The sequence below is a fragment of the Propithecus coquereli genome, unplaced genomic scaffold (genome assembly GCF_000956105.1).
Source record: "Propithecus coquereli isolate 6110/MARCELLA unplaced genomic scaffold, Pcoq_1.0 Scaffold40, whole genome shotgun sequence".
Taxonomy (NCBI): Eukaryota; Metazoa; Chordata; class Mammalia; order Primates; family Indriidae; genus Propithecus; species Propithecus coquereli.
Genome location: NW_012149730.1, coordinates 5,275,169 through 5,297,372, shown reverse-complemented (window position 1 = coordinate 5,297,372; position 22,204 = coordinate 5,275,169). Strand labels below are relative to the sequence as shown.

The following is a 22,204-nucleotide window of genomic DNA, read 5'->3' as shown; positions in this document are numbered from 1 at the left end:
GAGAAAGAGAGAGAGAGAGAGAGAGGGAGAGAGAGAGAGAGAGGGAGAGAGAGAGAGGGAGAAGGAAGAAGAAAGAGAAAAATTTTAATAAAATTTTACTGTGTGTGACATAATCCCTTATTTCCCAAATAGGGTTTTTTGTTTGTTTATTTTTGAGAGGCTGGACTAAAACTTTAAATTACTTTTCAACTATTTTGGCTGCTGGACTCATGTTTCTTTAATGGGACATTCTGCTGAGACAGGGCCATAAATTGGCCTGAACTTTATGTGAGTTACATAGGACTTTGAGATGGAGAAGGTCTTTCTCCAGTGAATGATAGTGATACAAAGCTATCTGCTATTAAACATTGGGGAGGCTTTGTATTTTGGAGCAAGGCAGGTACCCTGGGCTCACTTCCTCATGTGCTCCCTTTTCCATTGTTGAATCTGGTTGGAATACTTGGGCTAGATAAAATAGTGAACAGAGAAACTTGTTATAATCTCACTGCAGAAGTCCTTTTGGTGAGGCTAATAGAGACTAGTTAGGTGCTAACCATAGGGACAGCATATGGACAGAAGAGTCTAGGAATCTGGATATTGGGATCACATAGAGAAAAGATATAGTTAAGAGGTCATGACCTGAGGGAGATTGGAACCGAAATTGAGCAGAAGGTGCAAACACCAAGGTCAGTAACCAGAGTGGTGGGAGAATGGCATGAGGATTACGGTATATGATAGGCAACATGTGGTTGTTTAGGAAACTACATCCACAAGCATCATTGCCAGATCTTCCTTTAATGTGGAGACTGGGCAAGAAGCTACCTCCTAAAAAGTGTCCTAAAAAAGAGGCCCACAACTCTCTTAGAATTTGTAAGGAAGTTCAACAAAAGCTTTAAAATATGTAGTACCAACTAATTCAGGTGCCTTGGCCTTTCATTTGATGGTGTGTTTCAATTACTTAGAATTTTGTCCCTAAAATCCATTTCTGTTGTCATGCCAACTTCATAGTTCTGAATGGCTGCAGCTTTCTGAGTAACTTGATTATCATCTCAAAAGATACAATCGTCCTTGATCTCATGGAGCTTATTTTCCATAGACAAGATAATTGTATATACAGTTGAAAAGAGTTTTGAAAAATATTAAACCAAAAGGGTTTTGATTTCTGCTTGACCCCACTCTGTCAGGTTAGTGGGAACAGGTGAATAAAGAGACTCTGCTTCTAGTTTTGGCTGCATACATCAGATCATCCTACTGGAAGTCCCTTCCTTTTAGCTTTTACCAATTCCCTCTCCCCTCCAGGCAAAATCAATTGATTCTTTGTTCCCATATATCATATATATGCCCCTCACATCATTTTATAATTTATAATTTGTGCTTATCTCTCTGACATAGGCAGTGCTCCCAGAAGAGAAACTTGGCTTTATTAATGTTTATAACCTCAACTTTGGTAAAGTCTATGTTAAATAGCAAGGATTCAGTAAATCTTTGCTGAATTAAATTATACAATCTACTCTCTTTATTGGTCTTTAATGTCATTATAGAAATAAAGCTTTTTGGTGTCCTTGCCTGTTTTTCAAAATATCTTCTGCCAAGAAAGAAATCATTTTTCATGCTTTTCTACCATTCCTGGCATCAACCAAATGAATTGAAATTTCAATACAACTTTTTGAATTAACATAAAAATAATCAATTTAAAAATAACTGTCATAGGAATCTTGAAAAGAGTAAAAACTGACTTGAGAAGGGACAGGAAATAATATAGGAGTGTCTTAAATGTAATTTTATAATTCAGATGGATTGTGTTCATATAAATAAAATAATACCTGAATAAAGTAGCAAACATTTTCTAAGCAAATCTGCCCCATCTATTCTGCCAAAATCTAAACTCACTTTAAATACAACAGTGTCTCAACTAAAAATGTTCTTTAATATTGTTTTTTTTCTCAGTGAGAGGAGTTTTGCTTCCCCAAGCTGAAGAAGTTTGGAATACCCAAAGCTCAAATCTTCAGGCAACACCATCCTCTATTCTGGTATGTTTCTATGTTTTATGCCTAGAACCAGGCCCTCAAGTTTCTCTCCTTTGTACCCTCACCTGCTTACTTTGGCATCATGAATTTCCCAAGCTGTTCTCATTTCAAATATTCTCTTGCATCATCCCTGGAACATTACTCATAGTTGTCAGCTCATAGGTACCAAGTGTTGGTTCAGAAAATGTAAGCCTTCCTTAGTGGTTAAGTCTACATTGCCAAACTCCACACATGGTAGAAAACTTATTTATGGTTCCTACTTGTTTGGTGATAATTAAGCTATTAAATGCCCACTGAGGTTGTTTTTTAGGAGTTATCCAGAAATAGTTTTTATAGCCAAGACTATAAATTGATGTACATAGGTACAGAGTATGGATTTTTGTGTCAGAGATGATAGTGGAAAAAAAAAAGTTTAGACTCCAAGGCATAGAGAACTGTGTGTATGGAAGGGAGAGAAGGAAGAGTGAAAATACTGGCTAACTGACACATGACAGGGACTCTAAATCAGGCCTCCTTGTAACCTGGACTGAAAACTTTTCCATTTGTGCAGAAACAGCGTGGAATAAACTTTGCTTTTTGTTCTTACCACTCAGCTCCCTCAGGAACTCCTTCCCCTCCAATTTCCACTTGCCACTTCACTTATAAGGAGGCATCGGGTAGAAAAGGAAATGGCTTTCTCAAGTGCTGTTAAAACAGCAATGACAACTACAATTACAATACCACTAAAGACTTACCTATCTACAATGAGTACAGAAATCTATGATTCTCACATAGACACAGTAGGGGGATTTCCTTCTCATCTACGTTGCCCCCTTCTTGTACCCTCTTAAGACATCGTTTGTGTTTCAGATCAGCTGTTTGAAATACTTGTTTCTTAGCTTTAATCCAGCACTGGAAATTTAGAAAGCCTGCTCCCAATTCATTTAATCATTAATCTCTGTAGCCATTTCTTCTACTTAGTTATAGAACAACTCAGTTTTGGAATCACTGGAAATAATCTTTTCACCGAGTTACATATTTAGAGAAAAAAGTTTGGGGGGATTGACAGCAGAGAGTGCATTCATTTGGTATGTATTTATTCATTCATTCAAGTATATTTATTTTGTGCTTTTCATGTGCCAAGTGCTGGGGAAACTAAGATGAATAAGGTGTGGCCCTGCCTACAAGAAGTTCCAGTCTGGAGGTAGTAGACAGATTTCTAAACAAATGAGGTGATGCAGATGCTGTCCTACAAGTCCATCCAGGGTGCAGTGGCAGGCGGTGGTGATGGCACCACCAGTCTCTACTTCTCCTTATCACATTCAGCCTGGGGCTTCTGTAACCACAGGAGGAGCTTTTGACAATATGTTAGAATCATAGTGTAAAGACAGGAATTCCTACAAAAAACAGAGGTTGCAAACTGGAGACCAGCTAGATCCAGCTCCAGATATGCACTCTGGGGCCAGATTTTTAAAAGTAAGCCAATATTTAAAAGGAGATTTTTATGTAAAAATAAAGGTTGCTAGCTGCTTTTGAAAACCAGGAAGATCTGATACCATTAACTTCACATTTCTCTGTGGCAGAAAGTGGCTAGAGCGTGGCTGTGGCTGCCCCCTTAACGATGGCAAGCACTGACTGGGCTCATTTGTTCATTTATGTTGCCGTGGTCCCATTTACATTTAAGACAACTCCTTATTTTTGAATAGCGGTAACTTTACGGCACTGATAATTTAAGGAGACATTGGAATGTTAGTAGGTGATAATAAGACATGAAAAAGGAATGATTTATTATAAATATCTGGTTATTCCTTTCTTTTTATTTCCTTTTTCTTTCCCTTCCTTCTATCAACCCACCTCTATTCCTTCCTTCCTTTTCCAATTATTAGCAAGATTTTGCTTTATTATAGAAGTAAACTTTATTTTTTGTTTGTTTTTTTTACTAGATTTGATTTTTAAAAATTGTTTTAGAGGTAGGAATGTTGGATTATTGAATTTGACACCTTTCTGGCATCCTGACTGGGAAAATCACTTGTTGTGGAGTATGCTTTCTATAGCACTAACAAGCTTTTCAGTTGGCATTAACAGAATTGAAACTGGCCAATATGATATTAAACTTGTCAATATACTACATTGAACTAAAAGAATTCATGAGTTGCGTTTGTTACTATGGGAACATCTATTGATATAAAAATAAATGTGCTATTCCTGGCATGTAAGTTTCCACCTTTCAAAATGTGTGAGAAAGCTTCATTGCCATGCCACGATTTAGGGGGTATTTATTTGGAATGGATGGTCTTCCTCTTTTATTTGAAAAGTCAAATTGTTTACTTTCACATTTTTGTTGCCTATTAGTGACTTGACTTTTATTAAAGATTTTATATGTTCTACTTTTAATTTTTATGAAATGAAAGGCATTTAGTTTATAGGTAAATTGAAATAATATATATTGCTTCTTCTTCCTTGAGGATTAAGCTGCTTTCCTAATATGTGTCAGGTCATAGGCTCTGTCTGATAAAACTCAGTATCTTAAATGTGGATTGGAGGGCTCAAGCCATCTTAGTTGGAATTTAAAGGAAAAGCACATTTGGAATTTGCAAGAATGTAAATATGTCTGATTCAACTGCAAGCATGGGTAGCTTTAACATATCTGTTGAAGTAGTATTAGATAATTAAGACGGAAAAAAAGTGAATTTCCTGGTATGGAAACTACTTTTTTAAAAAAATGGAATAATAGTAGTAATTATGTCATTTTGGTTTTCTGAGGCTAAGTGAACTAATATATGTAGTGTTTAAAATAGTTCTGGCACACTGTAACTACTTTTTTGAAAAACAGATCTTGGTATTGAGCAAATGGCCTTCTTACTTTCCCCTGAAAATATATATGGTTTAAGATACTAGAAAAAGAAAGAAGAAACCTTTCTTTCTATTCAAACAAACAGCCTCCATATTCCATAGAGCAGACATTTAAATATTAGGAAATGGCCTCTCTCTCCCTCCCCTCTGTATTTACCTGGACTTTGTAGATCTGTGGAATATGCTAACCCAAATGAGCATGGACTGCCAAGTTTCTTGGCTCCAGTTTCTCCTCTGGGAATCTTTTCACCATCTGGGAAGATATACTTATAGAGACTTCTTCATGCGTCACTGTTATAGTGGGAAAAGTACTGTACTGAGAAATCTAGGAACTCAGCATCTGGTTCTGGTTTTTTCTCTATTTTTTGTGACCTTGGGCATTTCACTTCTATGAACCTCAGCTCCTTATCTTTAATAGACATGGTTGGACTACATGATTCTTAAGAGTTCTTATAAGTTCTAAAATCTGATACTTTTGTTATGTTCACATACATGTGCATGCTTAGTCCCCCTTCCTAACATAAGATTTTCATAAAGCTGGGCGTGGTGGCTCATGCCTGTAATCCTAGCACTCTGGGAGCCCAAGGCAGGAGGATTGCTTGGGCTCAGGAGTTCAAGGCCAGGTTGAGCAAGAGTGAGACCCCTTCTCTACTAACAATAGAAAAATTAGCCAGGCGTTATGTCACATCCCTATAGTCCTAGCTACTTGGGAGACTGAGGAAGGAGGATCGCTTGAGCCCATAAGTTTGAGGTTGCAGTGAGCTAGGATGACACCACTGCAGTCTACCCAGGTGACAGAGTGAGACTCTGTCTCAAAAAAAAAAAAAAAGATTTTTATAAACCAAAGAATGGCTTTGTAAAGTATATGAGCCTTTGGCAAGACAAAAGCTGGTATTTTTACTTAATGTTCTTTTTCCTTTCATTTTCTAGACTTCAATTTATTGTCTTTTATTTATCTGGACTTGAACTCTTGCTCTATCTGGTCCATTTTTGAGGACCCAGAATAACTTAGACCCTCTAGGCCTGCAGTCCCCAACCACTGGGCCATGGACCGGTACTGGTCCATGGCCTGTTAGGAACTGGGCCGCACAGCAAGCGGTGAGTGACGGGCAAGTGAGCTAAGCTTCATCTGTATGTACAGCTGCTCCCCATCACTCGCGTCACTGATAAGCTTCACCTCCTGTCAGATCAGCGGCAGCTTTAGAGTCTCATAGGAGCGCGAGCTCTACTGTAAACTGCGCTTGTGTGCGATAGATCTAGGTTGCGTGCTCCTTATGACAATCTAATGCCTAATGATCTGAGGTGGTGATGCTAGCGCTGAAGAGTCGCTGCAAATACAGATTATCATTAGCAGAGAGGTTTGACTGCACAATAAATGTAATGTGCTTGAATCATCCTGAAACCATCCCCCATCATCCTGTCCTGGTCCATGGAAAAATTGTCTTCAATGAAACCAGTCCCTGGTGCCAAAAATGTTGGGGACCACTACTCTAGGCAGAAAGATGAGGCAGCTTTGTGTGTATTGGTGCTAAGTTGTATAGAATCACCCTGCACACAGGTAGCAATCCCAAGTCACCTCCACTGTAGAGTAATGTGAGGTTAACTACTGCTGGTGATTGCATGCTCTTAAAGCTTATTAGAAAATTGCCGGAAGTCATCCAACTGATTAGATCATTTTTGGGGGGCCTGACTCATGAACCAAATCTTATTATCCTCAGGTTCACTTCTGATGGGGGATTCCTCAAGAGGGAGTTTCTTATCTTGAAACCTTTCTCTTCCTCTGTAGCTCATTTGCAGTTGTATCTAGTCATTTGAGGATGGCCTTCAGCTTCCTCTTTCTTTATACATGTCTTGCCTTTTCTCTCATACATTTCACTTCAACAGACTTAGGTTGTTAGACTCCAGCCTAATGCCCAGATTGCCCAGATGTGCCTCGCTTCTATTCCTCTTTTTTTTTTTTGATCAAAGCTACATTGCCAAAAATATTTACTAATATTACATCATGCACTTTTAATCACTCCTCTCTTTCCTTTCCAGATTTTAAACTTCTAATTATATTTAAGCAGAATGATATCATTTTTGGTTCATGTTATTTCAATTGAGTTTCATTGCTTATTTTCTGGCCATTTATATTTCGTTATGAATTATCTAATCACTTCTTAACAGAAATGATTCAAATGTTTATGAATTTTTAAATGCACTGCACTACAAAATGGTGGTGCATTTGTATAATATGGCACATCCAGGGTCTCAATAGTAGCAGAATCACCCAGATGGATTTACTAACAGAGTTGTGGATAGGGTTAAGGCAGCAAAAAGGGGATGTTGAAGTATGCAGAGACTACCAACAGTTGGGGAGCCATTACCATCGGTTGGATTACAGGACAGGGGAAGGAAATGTTGTTCCCCGAGAGCTAGAGCTATAATTGTGGAGGGACCCGGCTCCTGCTAGAGACACAGTTTTGAGGCTTGGAGGGAGCAGTGAAGAAATACTGGACCTCTCACTCCTCCTGTCCTTTGACTTGTGCTTCCCATTGTCCAAACTAAAACAGAAGACAGCTAGTAAAGGAACAGGTGTGATGCCATTCACAGGGGCCAGCCTCCCCGGGCAGAGAGCAAGAAGAGAAGGATCTGGGGGGTGGTAGCCCGCCAGAATACAGAATAACCAGCATGGTGGCCTGCTTAAAATAGGACCTAATTAAAACAGTATGGACAAGACAGGAAGTGATTGTATAACTGAGTTTTACAAAAGAAAATAAGTTTACTTGACAGAGTGCTTTTAGATTAAGAATAGTGGATGAAACTGAGGGTATCTCTGCATATAGCCAATGACCTTCTTTGCTATCTCTCCTATGCGTTAGTCACTAGGGGAAAGGATACATTAGGACAAGCCTGGTGATTTCTTGCCTCGGAGTCCCTCCCCTGTTCTTGAGAGAGTATGTTGTTCAAAGCTTCCTCAGGCAGACCTTTGATGGAGAGACAAGGGGAGGTGTGTAGACAAAGCATAACAGACTAATTAGGCCATGTGTTGGGTTGACTTCCTCCATAGGCCAGTAGGTTCTGTTTTATTTCATGGCCATAGATAGAACTCTAGTTAGCCACCTTAAAAGTGTGAGCTTTTGTTCAAAAAGCATATTAGGCTTGAGAGTGTATATCAGTGCAAATTCACTCCCACTGGTAGTAATGAGGAGTAGGTAGGGAGTTAGATTCAGAGTTTCTTAGTTTTTCACTTTGTTCTCTTCCATGAATTCTAGTCTTTGGATAGGTTTATAAATGTGAGGAATTTCTTAAAGGTTTCAGTTGATAAGAAATATAACTATTAGCAATTGAAGAAGTATATTAGAATCCCAGGCTGAAATAGCATCCCCAGAACATGATCAAGTTGTTTCTTGTACTGAGGAGCTTTCAAAAGTACCAATATCTAGATCCTACTTGCAGACCAATTAAGTTAGAATCCCTGGGTGTGGGCCCTGGGAATTGGTGTTTTTAAAAAGCTTCCATGTGATTCTAATACCTATTTATTGTGGAGAATGATTGTTCTTTTTAATTTTCCTTTGTTAGTTTTCATATACCCCCAAAATATTTTATGAGTTCCTTCTGTGTACATGGTACTTCTTGTTCTTTGTTATTCATAACCCAGCATGGATTAAAATGTATAAACGTCTGCCAAATGCCATGGCCATTTTACCTATTAGCATCATCATTAAACTTTTTTTTTTTTTTTTACATATACTATTCTTCATAAGATTAAATAATTACCATGTTCAAGATTGTGTTTCTGTCTACTTTTCTATTCCTGAAGCTAAATTTCAAGATAAGATTAGTACTACATTAGTAAAAAGTCACTAGAAAGAGAAAATAGTTTATATTTTGTATGTGTGATGCCATTTCACAGGTGTTGCTATTCATTTGATGTGGTGACATTTCTGATCAAAATGGAGGACCTTAATTAATTAAATATCTTTCAGAATGATGAATAAAATTGCTAATTGTTCTTTCCTGCTGTGGGCAATGTCCTTAGGTCTTTGCCAACAAATGACAGATATTAGTAACTTCTATGTATTTAAAGTCATTTAAGCTAAAAAGATGGAAATGAACCATCTAAAGCAAGAAAAACATTTTCTTCCACAAATTGACTTTGTTTGGGGTCCTTTAAATATGTTATCTCATCTCTCCTGACTTTACGGGTGAGTTTTGAGAGTTCACATAGTTTTTCTCTACATTTTCCAATAGTAAGTGGCTCAATTGGGATTTGACTACAGATCTCTTTGCTTCTAAAGCCCATGTTCCCCCTACCTCCATATTACATTGCTCCCTTGTCTCTACAAAATCTCAGAATATAGATAGAGAAGAGGTATTTGAAATAATTTTCCATGTGTTTCTTTTATCTATGATATGATTTAGCCTTTTTTTCCCCCCAGGATAATACCCTTCAAGCTGCATGGCCCTCAGCAGATGAATCCACCACCAGCAGTGTTTCACCACTTGATTTCAGCTCTGGTCCTCCCTCAACCACTGGCAGGGAACTTTGGTCAGAAAGTCCTTTGGGTGATTTAGTGTCTACACGCAAATTAGCCTTTCCCTCGAAGATGGGCCTCAGCTCTCCCCCAGAGGTTTTAGAGGTTAGCAGCTTGACTCTTCATTCTATCACCCCAGCAGTGCTTCAGACTGGCTTGCCTGTGGCTTCTGAGGAAAGGACTTCTGGATCTCACTTATTAGAAGATGGTGAGGAGCCAATCACTTTTCATACTTTTTTATTATATCAGGTGACAAGGGTTTTTTTGGGGGGTGGGGGAGAGCAGGAGGGGGAAGGGGAGTGTGACAAAGATTTTGAAGATAGGAAGAGACTGTGGTTACGAGAAAAGCGTGGTAGCATTTATTAGGGAGAAAATGTCTTGGGAAACTTGTGTGAAAGAGGAAACAATCAGATTTAATTGGTTGGAATGGAGAGTCCAAATAGGTAAGTAATAAGAAATAAACTTGGGGAGCTGGGGTGGGAATCAATTAATAGATATTTTGAAGGTAATATTGCAGAATATATGATTTTGTTAAATTACTACTACTAGTATTAAAGAACCACTTTACTTATTTGAATTTTGGAGTCATAAACAAACAGCATCAAAGAAAATTATTCCTGTAGCTTATAGCAGGATTAATTGTGGGGGCCAAGTCTAAAGGTTTTAGCTTGTAGTAGTATTGAGGAGAGAGCCTGAACTAGGGCAGCCACAGCAGAGATAAAGAAGTGAAAATGAAATAGATGATCTTCTATATGTTGTAGAGGAAAGGAAAAATCAATGTGACTTAGGGATGGAGTATATGTTTGAAAGATGAAGATGAACAAAGATATAAATAATGAGTTCAGGATTTTGAACATCATGTAAATCTGAAGGATGATGGGCAATAAACATAACAGAGAAATTCGGAATTCATAGATAAACACAATTTTGGGTGAATTTTGTCCTTAAAATACCACTGGATTTAATCTTCATTGTCAGTATGATTATCAGCAGTTCTTATTTTCCTGGAATAGAAAAAAATCAAGTGTTTGAAGATTATTTTAATAGCCATCATCAAGAAGGAAGGTATTTTCATGGGTTATCATATCACAAACACATTATCATATCTTTTTATTGTTTGCTAGATATAGCAAAGTAAAAGTCAGCAACTGTGCCTGCTAACTTAATGGGGAAAAAACAGGGAAATAGTTTTATTAGGAGAACTAGAAATATATTTTGGCAACTCTGTAGATTAATTAATAAAAAATCTCATTTTTAGGATTAGCCAATGTTGAAGACTCAGAAGATTTTCTTCCTATCCATCCATTGCCTTCAATTTCATTCACTCAACCTGTGCCAAAAGAAACAGTACCATCCATGAAAGACTCTGATGTGTCCTTAACATCCTCACCATATCTGACCTCCTCTTTCACATCAGATCTTCTTGCTAAGGAAATAACTGTACCTTCTGGCTTGGACTCCTTGACCTCCAAAGTCAAAGACCAATTAGAAGTAAGCCCTTTGCTGCCAGACACATCCATGGAAAAAGACTTTGTATTTGAGAGTGGTTTAGGTTCAGGGTCTGGGCAAAAGGCGGATGTGATTACTTGGCCATGGAGTGAGACTTCATTAGAGAAGAGCACTGAACTTCTATCCAAGTCATGGCCTGAAGATGAGGATTCACTTTTGCCAGCTGAAGGTGAAGATGAGAAACTAGTTATGGTTGACAAAATGGATGCCACAGACTTTACAGAGGAAGAGCCTCTTGGTGGACCTACTGTACCCATCTTTGTAGAGACTGCAACTCAATCTGCATCTCTAAGTCTCCCCAAGCACACATCAGAGGTACCTGACATTGATGATTACTCATTTACTGAAGCCCCTCTTCTACTGGCACCTGTAGCAATTTCTGCTTCTACTGATAAGCCTGATCAAGTAGACACCTTCCTAAGGGAGGATATGGAACAAACTACAGAGTTATTCAACCAAGAATGGCTTGACAGCAAGGTTTCAGTGGTGAAGCCAGATATGCAACCTTTGTGGACTGTATTGCCAGAATCAGATATAGTTTGGGCAAGAACTTCTTCCCTAGGGAAATTGTCCAGAGACACATTGGCAAGTACACCACAGAGTACTGACAGACTCCGGTTGAAAGCTTCCATGATGCAGTCTACTAAATTGCCTCCTACCACAAGCTCCACCCTGCTGGAAGATGAAGTAATTATGGGCGTACAGGATATTTCATTAGAACTGGACCGGGTAGGCACAGATTACTATCAGCCTGAGCTAATCCAAGAGCAAAATGGCAAGGTTAGTAGTTATGTGGAAATGTCTACAAAAGCTCACCCCACAGAGGTGGCTAGTGTGGCTTGGCCAACAAAAGGAGATGACTTGAGTTATACGCAGACTGGAGGAGCTTTGGTCGTTTTCTTCAGCCTCCGAGTGACAAACATGATGTTTTCAGAAGATCTGTTTAATAAAAACTCTTTGGAGTATAAAGCCCTGGAGCAAAGATTCTTAGAATTGGTAAGCACAAAAAGTGAAACATGGGTATTAGTGAATAATCATGTATGAACCACTCCTCCTCCCCCTGCAACACCAAGGAAAGTGTGATCTGCTGTGGACATTCATTTCCTATCATCTACAAATAGTGTCAAGGCCTGGGGTTGGTAGGAAAACAGTAAGACAGATGGACACAAGAAATGGAAAATACAAAAGTGGCATGAGGGTAATGTGACAGGTTACATGGAAGATTATATTCCCTGAATTATAGGACTTAAATAAGTTTGAAATTTCTTTTCACATTTTATTATGAGACCAATGTTTTGTGGGTACCTATGATGCCTTCACTGTTGTGATCCTTTTAGTGAAACAGAATAAACTCTCTGGGTATCTAAAACTGTTTATGAGTTCCAGGCGGTCCTTAAATATCACTATGAAAATCTCATGACATTCCTAATTTATACTCTCAAATCATTCCTCATTTATATTTTTGTTAATTAACAGTTTAAATGTAAATAGAATATAATTAGGAAAAGTGAGGGAGGGGCTCATTCTTGTTTTTTGTTTTGTTTTGGTATATGCTGAACAAAATGCAAAGCCCTGTCAATAATCTTACCATTTTTCATGTATTGTAGCTGGTTCCCTATCTCCAGTCAAATCTCACAGGGTTCCAGAACTTAGAAATCCTCAACTTCAGAAATGGCAGTATTGTGGTGAACAGCCGAATGAAGTTTGCCAATTCTGTCCCTCCTAACGTCAACAGTGCTGTATACATGATTCTGGAAGACTTCTGCACCACTGCCTACCAAACCATGAACTTGGCTATTGATAAATACTCCCTTGATGTGGAATCAGGTAATGACATTGCCTGCTGTGGTGGTTTCTTAGTGGAATCCAGTGATTATTCTTATGTATTTTCTTCCTCATTAAGTCAAGGCGAACCCAATACTTGTAGGAAAAAAAGAGTACTACGTCAGATGAATTTTCCACATTTTGATAATTAGTAAGACATTTCTTCCAGGGAAATCAAATTATTCACTTTTCAAACTGTTGTCTGCATATTTTATCTTTAGTATCTTACCTCCCATTCTTGTTTCTACCCACCCTATCTGGCTTTCTCTTTTACTTATCCACAGGATCTTTTCTTGCTGCATCTTTATGTTGCCAAGTCCAAAAGATCTGGACTATCTACTTTTCTATATTATTTTTCTAAGTTTTTGTATCCATTCCCCTTGTTTTAAATCTTATATAAATGTCAATAACTCTACTCTCTGCATTTTTATATGCAGATCAAATTTCTCTTCTGAACTCCAGAATCAGTATATAACTACTTACTTGACAATCTCCACCCAGATGTATTCTATGTATATCAAAATTAAGATATCTAGGAGGGAGCTCTTGTTTTCTATATTTCCCTGCGCTTCAGCTAAATCTACACCTTCTCTCAGCTCTTCCATCTCCATAACTGAAAGCTTTATCTACTTAACTACTTAAGCCAGAAACCTGAGGAGTCATTCCTGATACCTCAGTTCCCATCACCCCCAACTTTCAGTCACTCGCCAAACTTAAATTGATTCTTAATTCTAAATATATCTCAAATCCATGCTCTTCTCCTTATCTCTGTGGCCACTACTATATCCAAATCACCATTATCTCTCACATGCACCAGTTTCCCCACATCCTCCTTTGCTCCTTCTCCTGACCATTCTCCAGACAGCAGCCATGGTACTCTTTCTAAAACATCAGTCAGATTCTTTCACTTTGCTACTTGAAAGACTGCAATGGCTTCCTGGTTCAATAGCCCCAAAGCCTAGTTCCTATCTTCTTCCCCAATATCATCCAATGAAACTAATTTCTCTGCTCCACATGTTCTAGTCAAACTAACTTGTTCTTTATTACTCAGATATACCAAATTTTTTGTTGCCTTAAAGCCTTCGCACATACTGTCTGTCTCCTTTGCCTGAAGCTCTTTGCCCTCTTGACTGACTCCTACTCATCCTTGATGCCTCAGTCCAAATGTCCCTTCCTCAAGACTTTCACTGTCTCACCCATAATCTAGATTGGGTCTTTCCTGTTACTTTCTTATAACATCATGTTCTTTTCCCCTATAGAGTTTATCCCCATTGTAATCATGTTAATTAATGTGCATAGTTGCTTAATGGCTATTTTTCTGGATGAGCTTTTCACAAGGACTGAGAGTATGTCTGTTTTATTAACCACTTTCTAGCTAGAATCTAACACAGTGCCTTGAAGCTACTCAAAAATTCTGTGAATGAATGACACGAACCATTACTTTTATTTGGAAGACTTAGGATGCAGAGAATACTGTCAGAACCCGAAATTTTGTTCTTTACCTTCCACATACCAGAGGACAGTGGTTTTAAGTAGGCATAAGTTGGAATATCTGGGTTCATATTTCTTCAGTGCCTTTTACCTCCAACTGTTATGAAAGCACTATTCTTTAACGGAGAAAGAAACATTCTTTCCTTTGAAATTCTTGAAGGACTGTTATTCATTCAAAGTGAGGAAAGTGATTTACCTAATCCCCCAATTATCCAATCTCTTGCCACTTGAGTTTTCTCAGTCTGTTTGCACATTCTTTGCCATGTGGTGTAGTGGAAGAAACAATTAATTATAATTTGGAAGGCCTGATTTTTTTGTCTCTGCCATTTATCACTTATGTGGCCCTAGATGAGCTATTTTATTTCTAAGTCTTAGTCCTTCATATATTAAATGGGAATAATATTGCCTGGCCTGTGTATTTCAAGGAATTATTGTAAGGATTAAACAAATAACATATATAAAAGTAGCTATACAACTGCAAATAGTTACAATTCATAAAACTTTTGCAAAAGTCAGGCTACTTCTTTTTAAAGAGAATTACAACAAATAAGTGCATTTACTTCAATTTTGTATTTTTTATGTGGGTGACTCTATGGATCATTTCTGCCTATTTCCTCTGTTTTCAGTATCTGTGTCACCGGTTGCATTTTGGCATTCACAGATTGCTACTCACCAGAGAGGAACATGTGGGGACCATGGTAGGATGGAAGGCCCATCCATGGTCAATGTCTTAGATCATTTTTCACTGGTTACTGTCCTAATTAATTTTTAAAAATAGTCATTTTCTCTCACTCCATCAATGAAAAATGAAGTTACTGAAGCCAGAATATTATTGGGAATGGCCTGAGGAGGTACAGGGCTAATTTATTTTCCTAACGTCGGCTCCTGCAAATCTTGACTGTTCCTAGGCTGATCTTACTGGGCTATACCCATCCCTGAGGCTCCTACCAGTTCTTCTCTGAGTTCTGTCTCCCCATCCCATGTCCTCAGTGTTGTGTGGGGCACATAGCAGTGTATGCAGAGTGGCGGTCAACTACGGCTGGTTAGGGTAGGCAGTATGTGAAAACTGTGTTTAATTTAGATCTACAATTACACAGCATGGGTTTTAAAGCTTCTACATACTCCCTAGATAAAACATGTTAAGGCTTACCCAGGTCATAGTGTTTTATGATTTGGCTCTGGGTTTCAGAGAAATTTGACAAAAGCTTATCAATCTAGGATGAATCAGAAACTTTTTGTGGTATTGATGGTGATGGTGGACTTTAATGGTTCAGGAAGGGGGTTGTCTCAAGGTACTTTTGGGGCTTTGTGTACCCCAATTTCTGTGCTTTTCCTTTCCTCATATTATTCTTTGGTTTGTTTAATGTTTTAGGTGATGAAGCTAACCCTTGCAAGTTTCAGGCCTGCAATGAATTTTCCGAGTGTCTGGTCAACCCCTGGAGTGGAGAAGCAAAGTGTAGATGCTACCCTGGGTACCTGAGTGTGGAAGAACTGCCCTGTCAGAGTCTCTGTGACCTACAGCCTGACTTCTGCTTGAACGATGGGAAATGTGACATTATGCCTGGACATGGGGCCATTTGTAGGTATGTTGTAGTTACGGATTTTGGCTATAAAGGCTATACATTCTTCCTCTGAAGAAAAGGGGTCTACACGTATAATTTTAGGATAATTATTTTAATATTTATTATAGAAATTATATCTAGGCAATAGATGGGTGCCATCTAATTCTCATATAAAGACCAAGTCATTTAATAGGCCTGGGTTTTGCCCATTTCAATTATATTATTATGTTATTTTATGCATTAGGGAGCTGTCAAAAAATATCTAAATATGTCCTACTGAGAGTACTCAGAGTAGTTGGAGATCTTTGTGTGACAATTTTTAGTGGTGATTATAAGGCAACTGGTGTTCAAATGAAGTTTAGGCATAACATCAACACCTTCCCCTATATCTGAAAGTGAAAACAAAGGAATTTTATTGTTCTACTTGGATTACATTATTAATGGCTTTAGGTTCCTCTTAGTCCTACTGAGTATTCATTCAAAAATAAAGAAAAGCAAGTATTTGAAGTTTTCAAAGTGGTGACAAAAATATTTTTCTTTAAGTCCATCTGAAATCCATTTTTTAAAGGTAGGATCAATGAGAATGCTGCAGATAAACAGACTCATTTAACCTAAACATCCTTCTCTGCCACTTTGCTTAAACAAAAGCTAACAAATCAGCCTCCAAACCACACACAACCAAAGCTGCATGGTTGTTAAGAGGAGAGAATACTGAGCATAAGAAGGAGAAACATAAATACGTAAAGTCAAAATGGGCAAATGTTGGCATAGATGCCAAAAATAGAGGAAATAGGTGGAAATGAGCCAGACTCTTCCACATGAAAAAGTGTAAAGTTTAGCTAGATCACTAAGGGTAAAAACAGTTCCTTAGTGTTCAGAGAAATTAGTTTTATTTTGAAAAGCGGTGATTTCCTTGCTGCTCTGGGGATTGAAGACATTTTCTTGCAAGTCTGAGGCTTTAGGCCTTGAAATATCTCTTTAGTGTGGTGAAAGGACATGAGGAGTCTGGAGGCCTGGGTTCTAGACCCAGCACTGTAGCTGATTGTGGGACCTAATACCAGTCACTTTCCTTCCTGGGCCTGTTGTTTCATTATCCACAAATATGGAGGAATTAAATTCTTGAAGTCTGCTCAATCTTTTATTCAGTCATTTACAAATAGTCACTGAGGACCTTCTAGGTCTACGCCAGGCATTATGCACAGCCTTAAATTGTGTGATCATTTAACCTATATATTCAACTCTTTAATGAAGCTTCATGTGGTCAGCATCTATTTCTCTACCTTTCCTCAGTCCCTCTGAAGGTAATTGTTAATTGTTACTTTGAGCAGAGTGATTCAGACTTTGGACTTGGTGGCTGTTGGTTACAGATGCAGAGTGGGGGAGAACTGGTGGTACCGAGGAGAGCACTGTGAGGAGTTTGTGTCCGAGCCCTTGGTCATAGGCATCACCATAGCCTCTGTGGTTGGACTTCTTCTCGTCTCTTCTGTTGTCATCTTCTTCCTCGTCAGAGCTCTTCAAGCACAGAATATCGGGAGAGAAAGAGAGATGCCCCTCAGGTAAATGAGAAAAAGAACTCTGTGATGGAATAAATGTTCTGTTTACTCATTCATTTTGTACTTACTGTGTGCCAAATATTGGACAAAGAGCTGGGTGGGTGAGAGAGAGCTATAAAGTTGAATAAAAGCATGGCTCCTGACCTCAAAGGGTGTCAAATTGAAAAGGAACGTAAATAGCACTATGAACAGGATACCAAGGAGCCTAGATGAGGTACAAAATTAGTTTTTCTTTGGAGAGAGAGTCTTAAAAATTTTAACGATGATTGTTGACATTTAGCTGAACCAAAGAGTAGACCTACTCTTGGGGTGGGACACTCTCTAGCTAGTTGAATGAACATAAGCAAAGTCAGAGAGGCAAGTGTGAACCTCAAGGGCACTGGAGGAAAGGCACTGTTGTGTGTGGCCAGAATGCCTGCTTCATGGTGGGGAGCATTTGAAGAGGGGTTGATGGAGATGAGATGGAAAAGGTGAGTTCCCCTTGTGAGAGGATCAGGTCTGTTACAGCTTGTTTTCCTTTGGCTCATACCAGTGGCAATTAGCCAGATTTTAAATCTAGGTAAGAATCTGGCAAGAAACGAAATCTGGTTCTCTGTTAGTTAAGTGTGGCTTCACTAATGGGGGAGATAAAACTTGGCCTGTTTGCTAGATGAGGGATCCAGGGACCATTTGGGTTGTTATGTGATCGTAATCCCAAATCGTAGTTTGCTTCTGTGCTAGAGTCTACAAGAGCTACTACTTCAGGTCTAGTTTACCTTCCCTTAGCCTGCTACTTGCCTAAAGAGGCACCGCTCCTGGGTTTCCAGAGCACCCAGGATATACATTCATCATTGTTATTACACTTTTTATTGACTCTGACTTTTCATTAGACTGTAATCTCATTCAGGACAGAGATTACAACAAATTCTTTGTATCATCAGCATGTAGAATAGTCATAGGACGCATAGCAATGCTCAGTAAATATTTGTAGACTTGAATTGAATTTGAGGCCCAGCTTCCCCTATCCCCAATATTTATATTTTGATCAGATTCTCTGTGTGGTTACACACTGATTTTTGATATGTATAACTCTATGAATGATGGAGCTGCATTGGTTTAATGAAATACCATACACTAGCAGACATAGCTCCCAACCAACATTTATTGAGTGCCAGGCACTGTGGGCAAATAAGGTGAAGGAGACATGGGTCAGTTCCACAGGGCACTTGCCATGTAGTTGAGGAGATAATGGTAACACCTGATAAGTCATTTTTGATATTGATCTGGATATTTTTCACAGTCACACCCTCCCCCCAACCCCAGCCACATATGTCCAGTTTACCTCTTTTTCTTCTCCAATGGAAATCTTGTCCCAGGTAAATAGTCTTCCAAATAATTGAGCATCCCAAGAAGAATCTGAATCAATCATATCTTTCTTTTCATGGCTCCATCAGGCAGCCTGACAGCCTGTCATCCGTTGAGAATGCTGTGAAGTACAACCCCGTGTATGAAAGCCACGTGGCCGGACGTGAGCAGTATGAGGGACCCTATCCTCAGCATCCCTTCCACGGCTCTGCGGGCGGAGAGATGATTGGTGGCCTGAGCAGAGAAGAAATCAGACAGATGTATGAGAGCAGTGAGCTTTCCAAAGAGGTAGGAAACTGCATTTCTGCCATTGCACTGCTGCTGCTACTGCTGGAGTGTGTGTGTGTTTGTGTGTGTGTGTGTGTGTGTGTGTGTGTGTGTGTGTGTGTGTGTGTATGCCTGCAGGTACATGGGCTTCAGGAAAGGGTGAAAAATATTTCATGGTTGGTTTTTACCTCATATCTCCCAGTGTGATAAGCAGAAGGTATTCAGTTCTGAGCTGTACCTTATTCCCACCACATGGCTCTTCTTTCTATTATTAGCAAATACTATGTATTCCTCTCTTTCTTTTTAAGGAATATTTCTGAGTTACAGCAATACATCCAGAGAAGTATATGCAGAATCTTCCATTTCTCTGAAAGGGCATTTCTTTCTTATAGTTCTCGCCTGAATAGCCAGAAAGTCACAATTCCTTATAAACCTGTTGAGACTTTTCTAATGCAATGTATATCCTCTTTTTCTTTTTTGTTTAAGGAAATTCAAGAGAGAATGAGAATTTTGGAACTGTATGCCAATGACCCTGAGTTTGCAGCTTTTGTGAGAGAACATCAAATGTAAGCATTTGAAAGAAACTCCCAACCCCGTGGCCTTCACAGTAGTGCCACTGGAGTGAGCATGTAATTCCTGTCCATGTGACAAGGTCTTGGTGCTACCCAGCATTTCTTGAACTCTTTAAAGTTTGTGCATGTCCACACAGAGCATCCGATTTATTCCTTGTAATGCCTTTATAAGTTGAATGTTTATTGTTTGAAGAAAGGAAGGCTTGGAAAGTTGAAGGGACTTACTTAAGATGACAAGGATAGGAAGTGGCAGAGAAGATTTAAAATTAAGACACTCTCTGTTTTGGACTAGCAACCTCTGGGCTATGTCATATTTTCTTGTTAGCATAAATCTCACTGGTGATCCAATGATATAAAATATTTTTCATAGATGGTTTCTATGAAAAGCATTTGAGTAGCCATAAATCCTCACGTTTTAACACATTCTTCCATTTCCATCTCTATAGATACTTTTCAGTATGCTTTGAATCACGCATCTCATTGAAGTGTATCTCTTGCCTCTATCAAGTTTATGTTAATTTCACTCTCTCTTCCCATTTGCTTTTCTCAGCATGCATTTTGGGCAAGTGTCTGTAATTTTTTTTCTTTATTCCCCAGGATCCATAACCAGACTTAGGTTATGAAAATAAACTGTCTTATAAAGAGACCATCATGGGCATTAGTTGAGTGGAATGGACAGGATTACAATTTGGCATAGATATTAGTTCCTACTGCTGCCTTCACAGAGGTGCTTGCTCGTAGATATGAGCCAGCCAGTCATTTTCACCTGGCGTTTAGAAGAGAAAAACAGAAGCAATTCATTCATGCTTGTGAAAGAAATTGACAAAGGGTCGGAATAATACCCATGGTCCTGAGTGGAACCTCTGCCCCTTTGCTCCAAATCCTTTTTCTCTGATAGGCAGCTCCTTCACTTATGGTCCCTCTCTGATAGAAGGGAAAATTGATACCTAAGTATACTGAGGAAGATGCTTTTCTAATTCCATGTGCATGATGGAGATGCTTCTAAAAATCTCTGAATGTCGGCTTGGCTCCCAGGAGGTGCTGCCAACCCTGCTGAATGCTGTCAGAGCAATACTACCAGGAGTCTGCCTTTTAAACCAGAGCATCCACTCATCCCTGCATCTTCAGCCAGGAGATGGCCCATGGCTCCATTTCCGTAGTATACAATAGAAAGAACATGAATTACATTTTTGTCTTTCCTAAGACCCTTTATAAGCATCTCAGAGCCATGTGCCTGAATGTGTTCCCTGAATTAAAAATGTATCTCATCTAGGCTAGGACATCAAAAGAAAGGATTCAGAAGAGCCTAATTCAGGACAGGCAGATTGACTACATGGTTTAGTTTCTTCTGGTGAACTCTCTGGCATTAAAATATAAAAAAAATCCATGAAACGAAGATTTGAGCTATCAAAGAGAAGATCCTGCAAAAAAAGAAAGTCCACATGGACACTGCCACCTTAAGGGAGACGTTCACAGAGGGACGATGGCATTGAAAGCATAATCCAGACAGCATTTTCAGTTTTCACTTAGTCTCAGAGTTTTCACCCACCAGGTAGCCCAATAAAATGTTAATGGACTTGATTTAGGATTTAGTGAAAGCACTACATGGTCTTTGTAGTGTGAGTTTTTTTTTAAACTTAGCATTGCACAGGATAACTTTCCTTCAAAGAGAGCCAGCAAATGTTTGAATGCATAAGAATTGAAGAAAACTGATGCCAACATCTTTTTAAATTTTAAAAATATTTTATTTGCTCAGTTTGAACAGTGTAAATGCCAAAGTAGCAGAACAATTTCATGACAATTACTTCGATGTTAACAGAAAGGACATCAGATGCTATTTGAGCATCATTGTACAGAAAGAACATGGGCAGGACATCTTCCCTAGAATCATGCATATTTTGTTCCAACTTTGAATAAATATTGTCTATACCTTTAAAAAAAAAAGAAGGGAAAAAAAGTATTGGTGATTTTAGGCATATAGCTTGGTGATGTATTAAATAAAAATGCATTTCAGTACATTCTTGCTTTTTCGATGAATCGCTCTTTGTTTTTTCATGGCAGGGAAGAGCTTTAACCAAAACTCCTATTTTGAAACCGATTAGAAGCCTGGAGAAGATGGAGATTACTTGTTACTCATGTCGTATAATTAACCTGGATTTTGAACACTGTTGGAAGAAGAGTTTTCTGTTAAAAAAATTAAATGTAGGGTGTACTTTTTTTTCCAGCTTATAATTTCAGAATGTAGTAAGAGATGTGACCATTTTTATTTCCACAAAGACCAAAAGCTGTGTTTTACTAAATTAAAAACTACACAAGTTCCGGAAAGTATTCTACAAGAAAAAAGCTGGACCTTGGAATTAGGGCTGCAATTGCTGTCTGCTTCGGAATCTTTGAGGGTGTCTCCTAAGAACTGTGCCTCAGGTTTCCCAGCAGGAGAATAAGGTGAGACTGTTAGAACAAGGTGAAGCCAGGCTTAGAACGTGAATATTTTGCAGCATATTTGTTATTGTCAGGTGAAATGGGGAAGCCTTTGAAGGAGTCTTAACATAGTTTATAATCAGGTATTCATCTAAATAAAATGTTTTCCTTTTTTTTTTTTTGATCAAATTGCTAAAGAAAAAGCTACCCTTTGGCTGCAGTATAGAATTAGGCTTGTATTTTATGCTTCTACTAGAGTTTTGAATTTCCTGAGTATATTATTCAAGACCACATTATTGCTATGTTCAG

The 22,204-nt window shown here is 38.6% G+C and overlaps 1 protein-coding gene across 1 annotated transcript in view; it reads left to right on the top strand.

The window, feature by feature from the left end:
• Positions 1-21,788, top strand: part of IMPG2 (interphotoreceptor matrix proteoglycan 2) — a 94,543-nt gene extending 72,755 nt beyond the window's left edge. The window contains exons 11-19 of the mRNA XM_012652824.1: positions 1,927-2,009; positions 9,260-9,563; positions 10,614-11,860; positions 12,472-12,691; positions 15,552-15,762; positions 17,109-17,290; positions 18,709-18,926; positions 19,392-19,471; positions 21,539-21,788. Coding sequence (XP_012508278.1) covers positions 1,927-2,009; positions 9,260-9,563; positions 10,614-11,860; positions 12,472-12,691; positions 15,552-15,762; positions 17,109-17,290; positions 18,709-18,926; positions 19,392-19,471; positions 21,539-21,551 — 2,558 coding nt within the window. The 3' untranslated portion in view covers positions 21,552-21,788. The remainder of the gene's footprint in view (positions 1-1,926; positions 2,010-9,259; positions 9,564-10,613; positions 11,861-12,471; positions 12,692-15,551; positions 15,763-17,108; positions 17,291-18,708; positions 18,927-19,391; positions 19,472-21,538) is intronic.
• Positions 21,789-22,204: the final 416 nt, after the last annotated feature.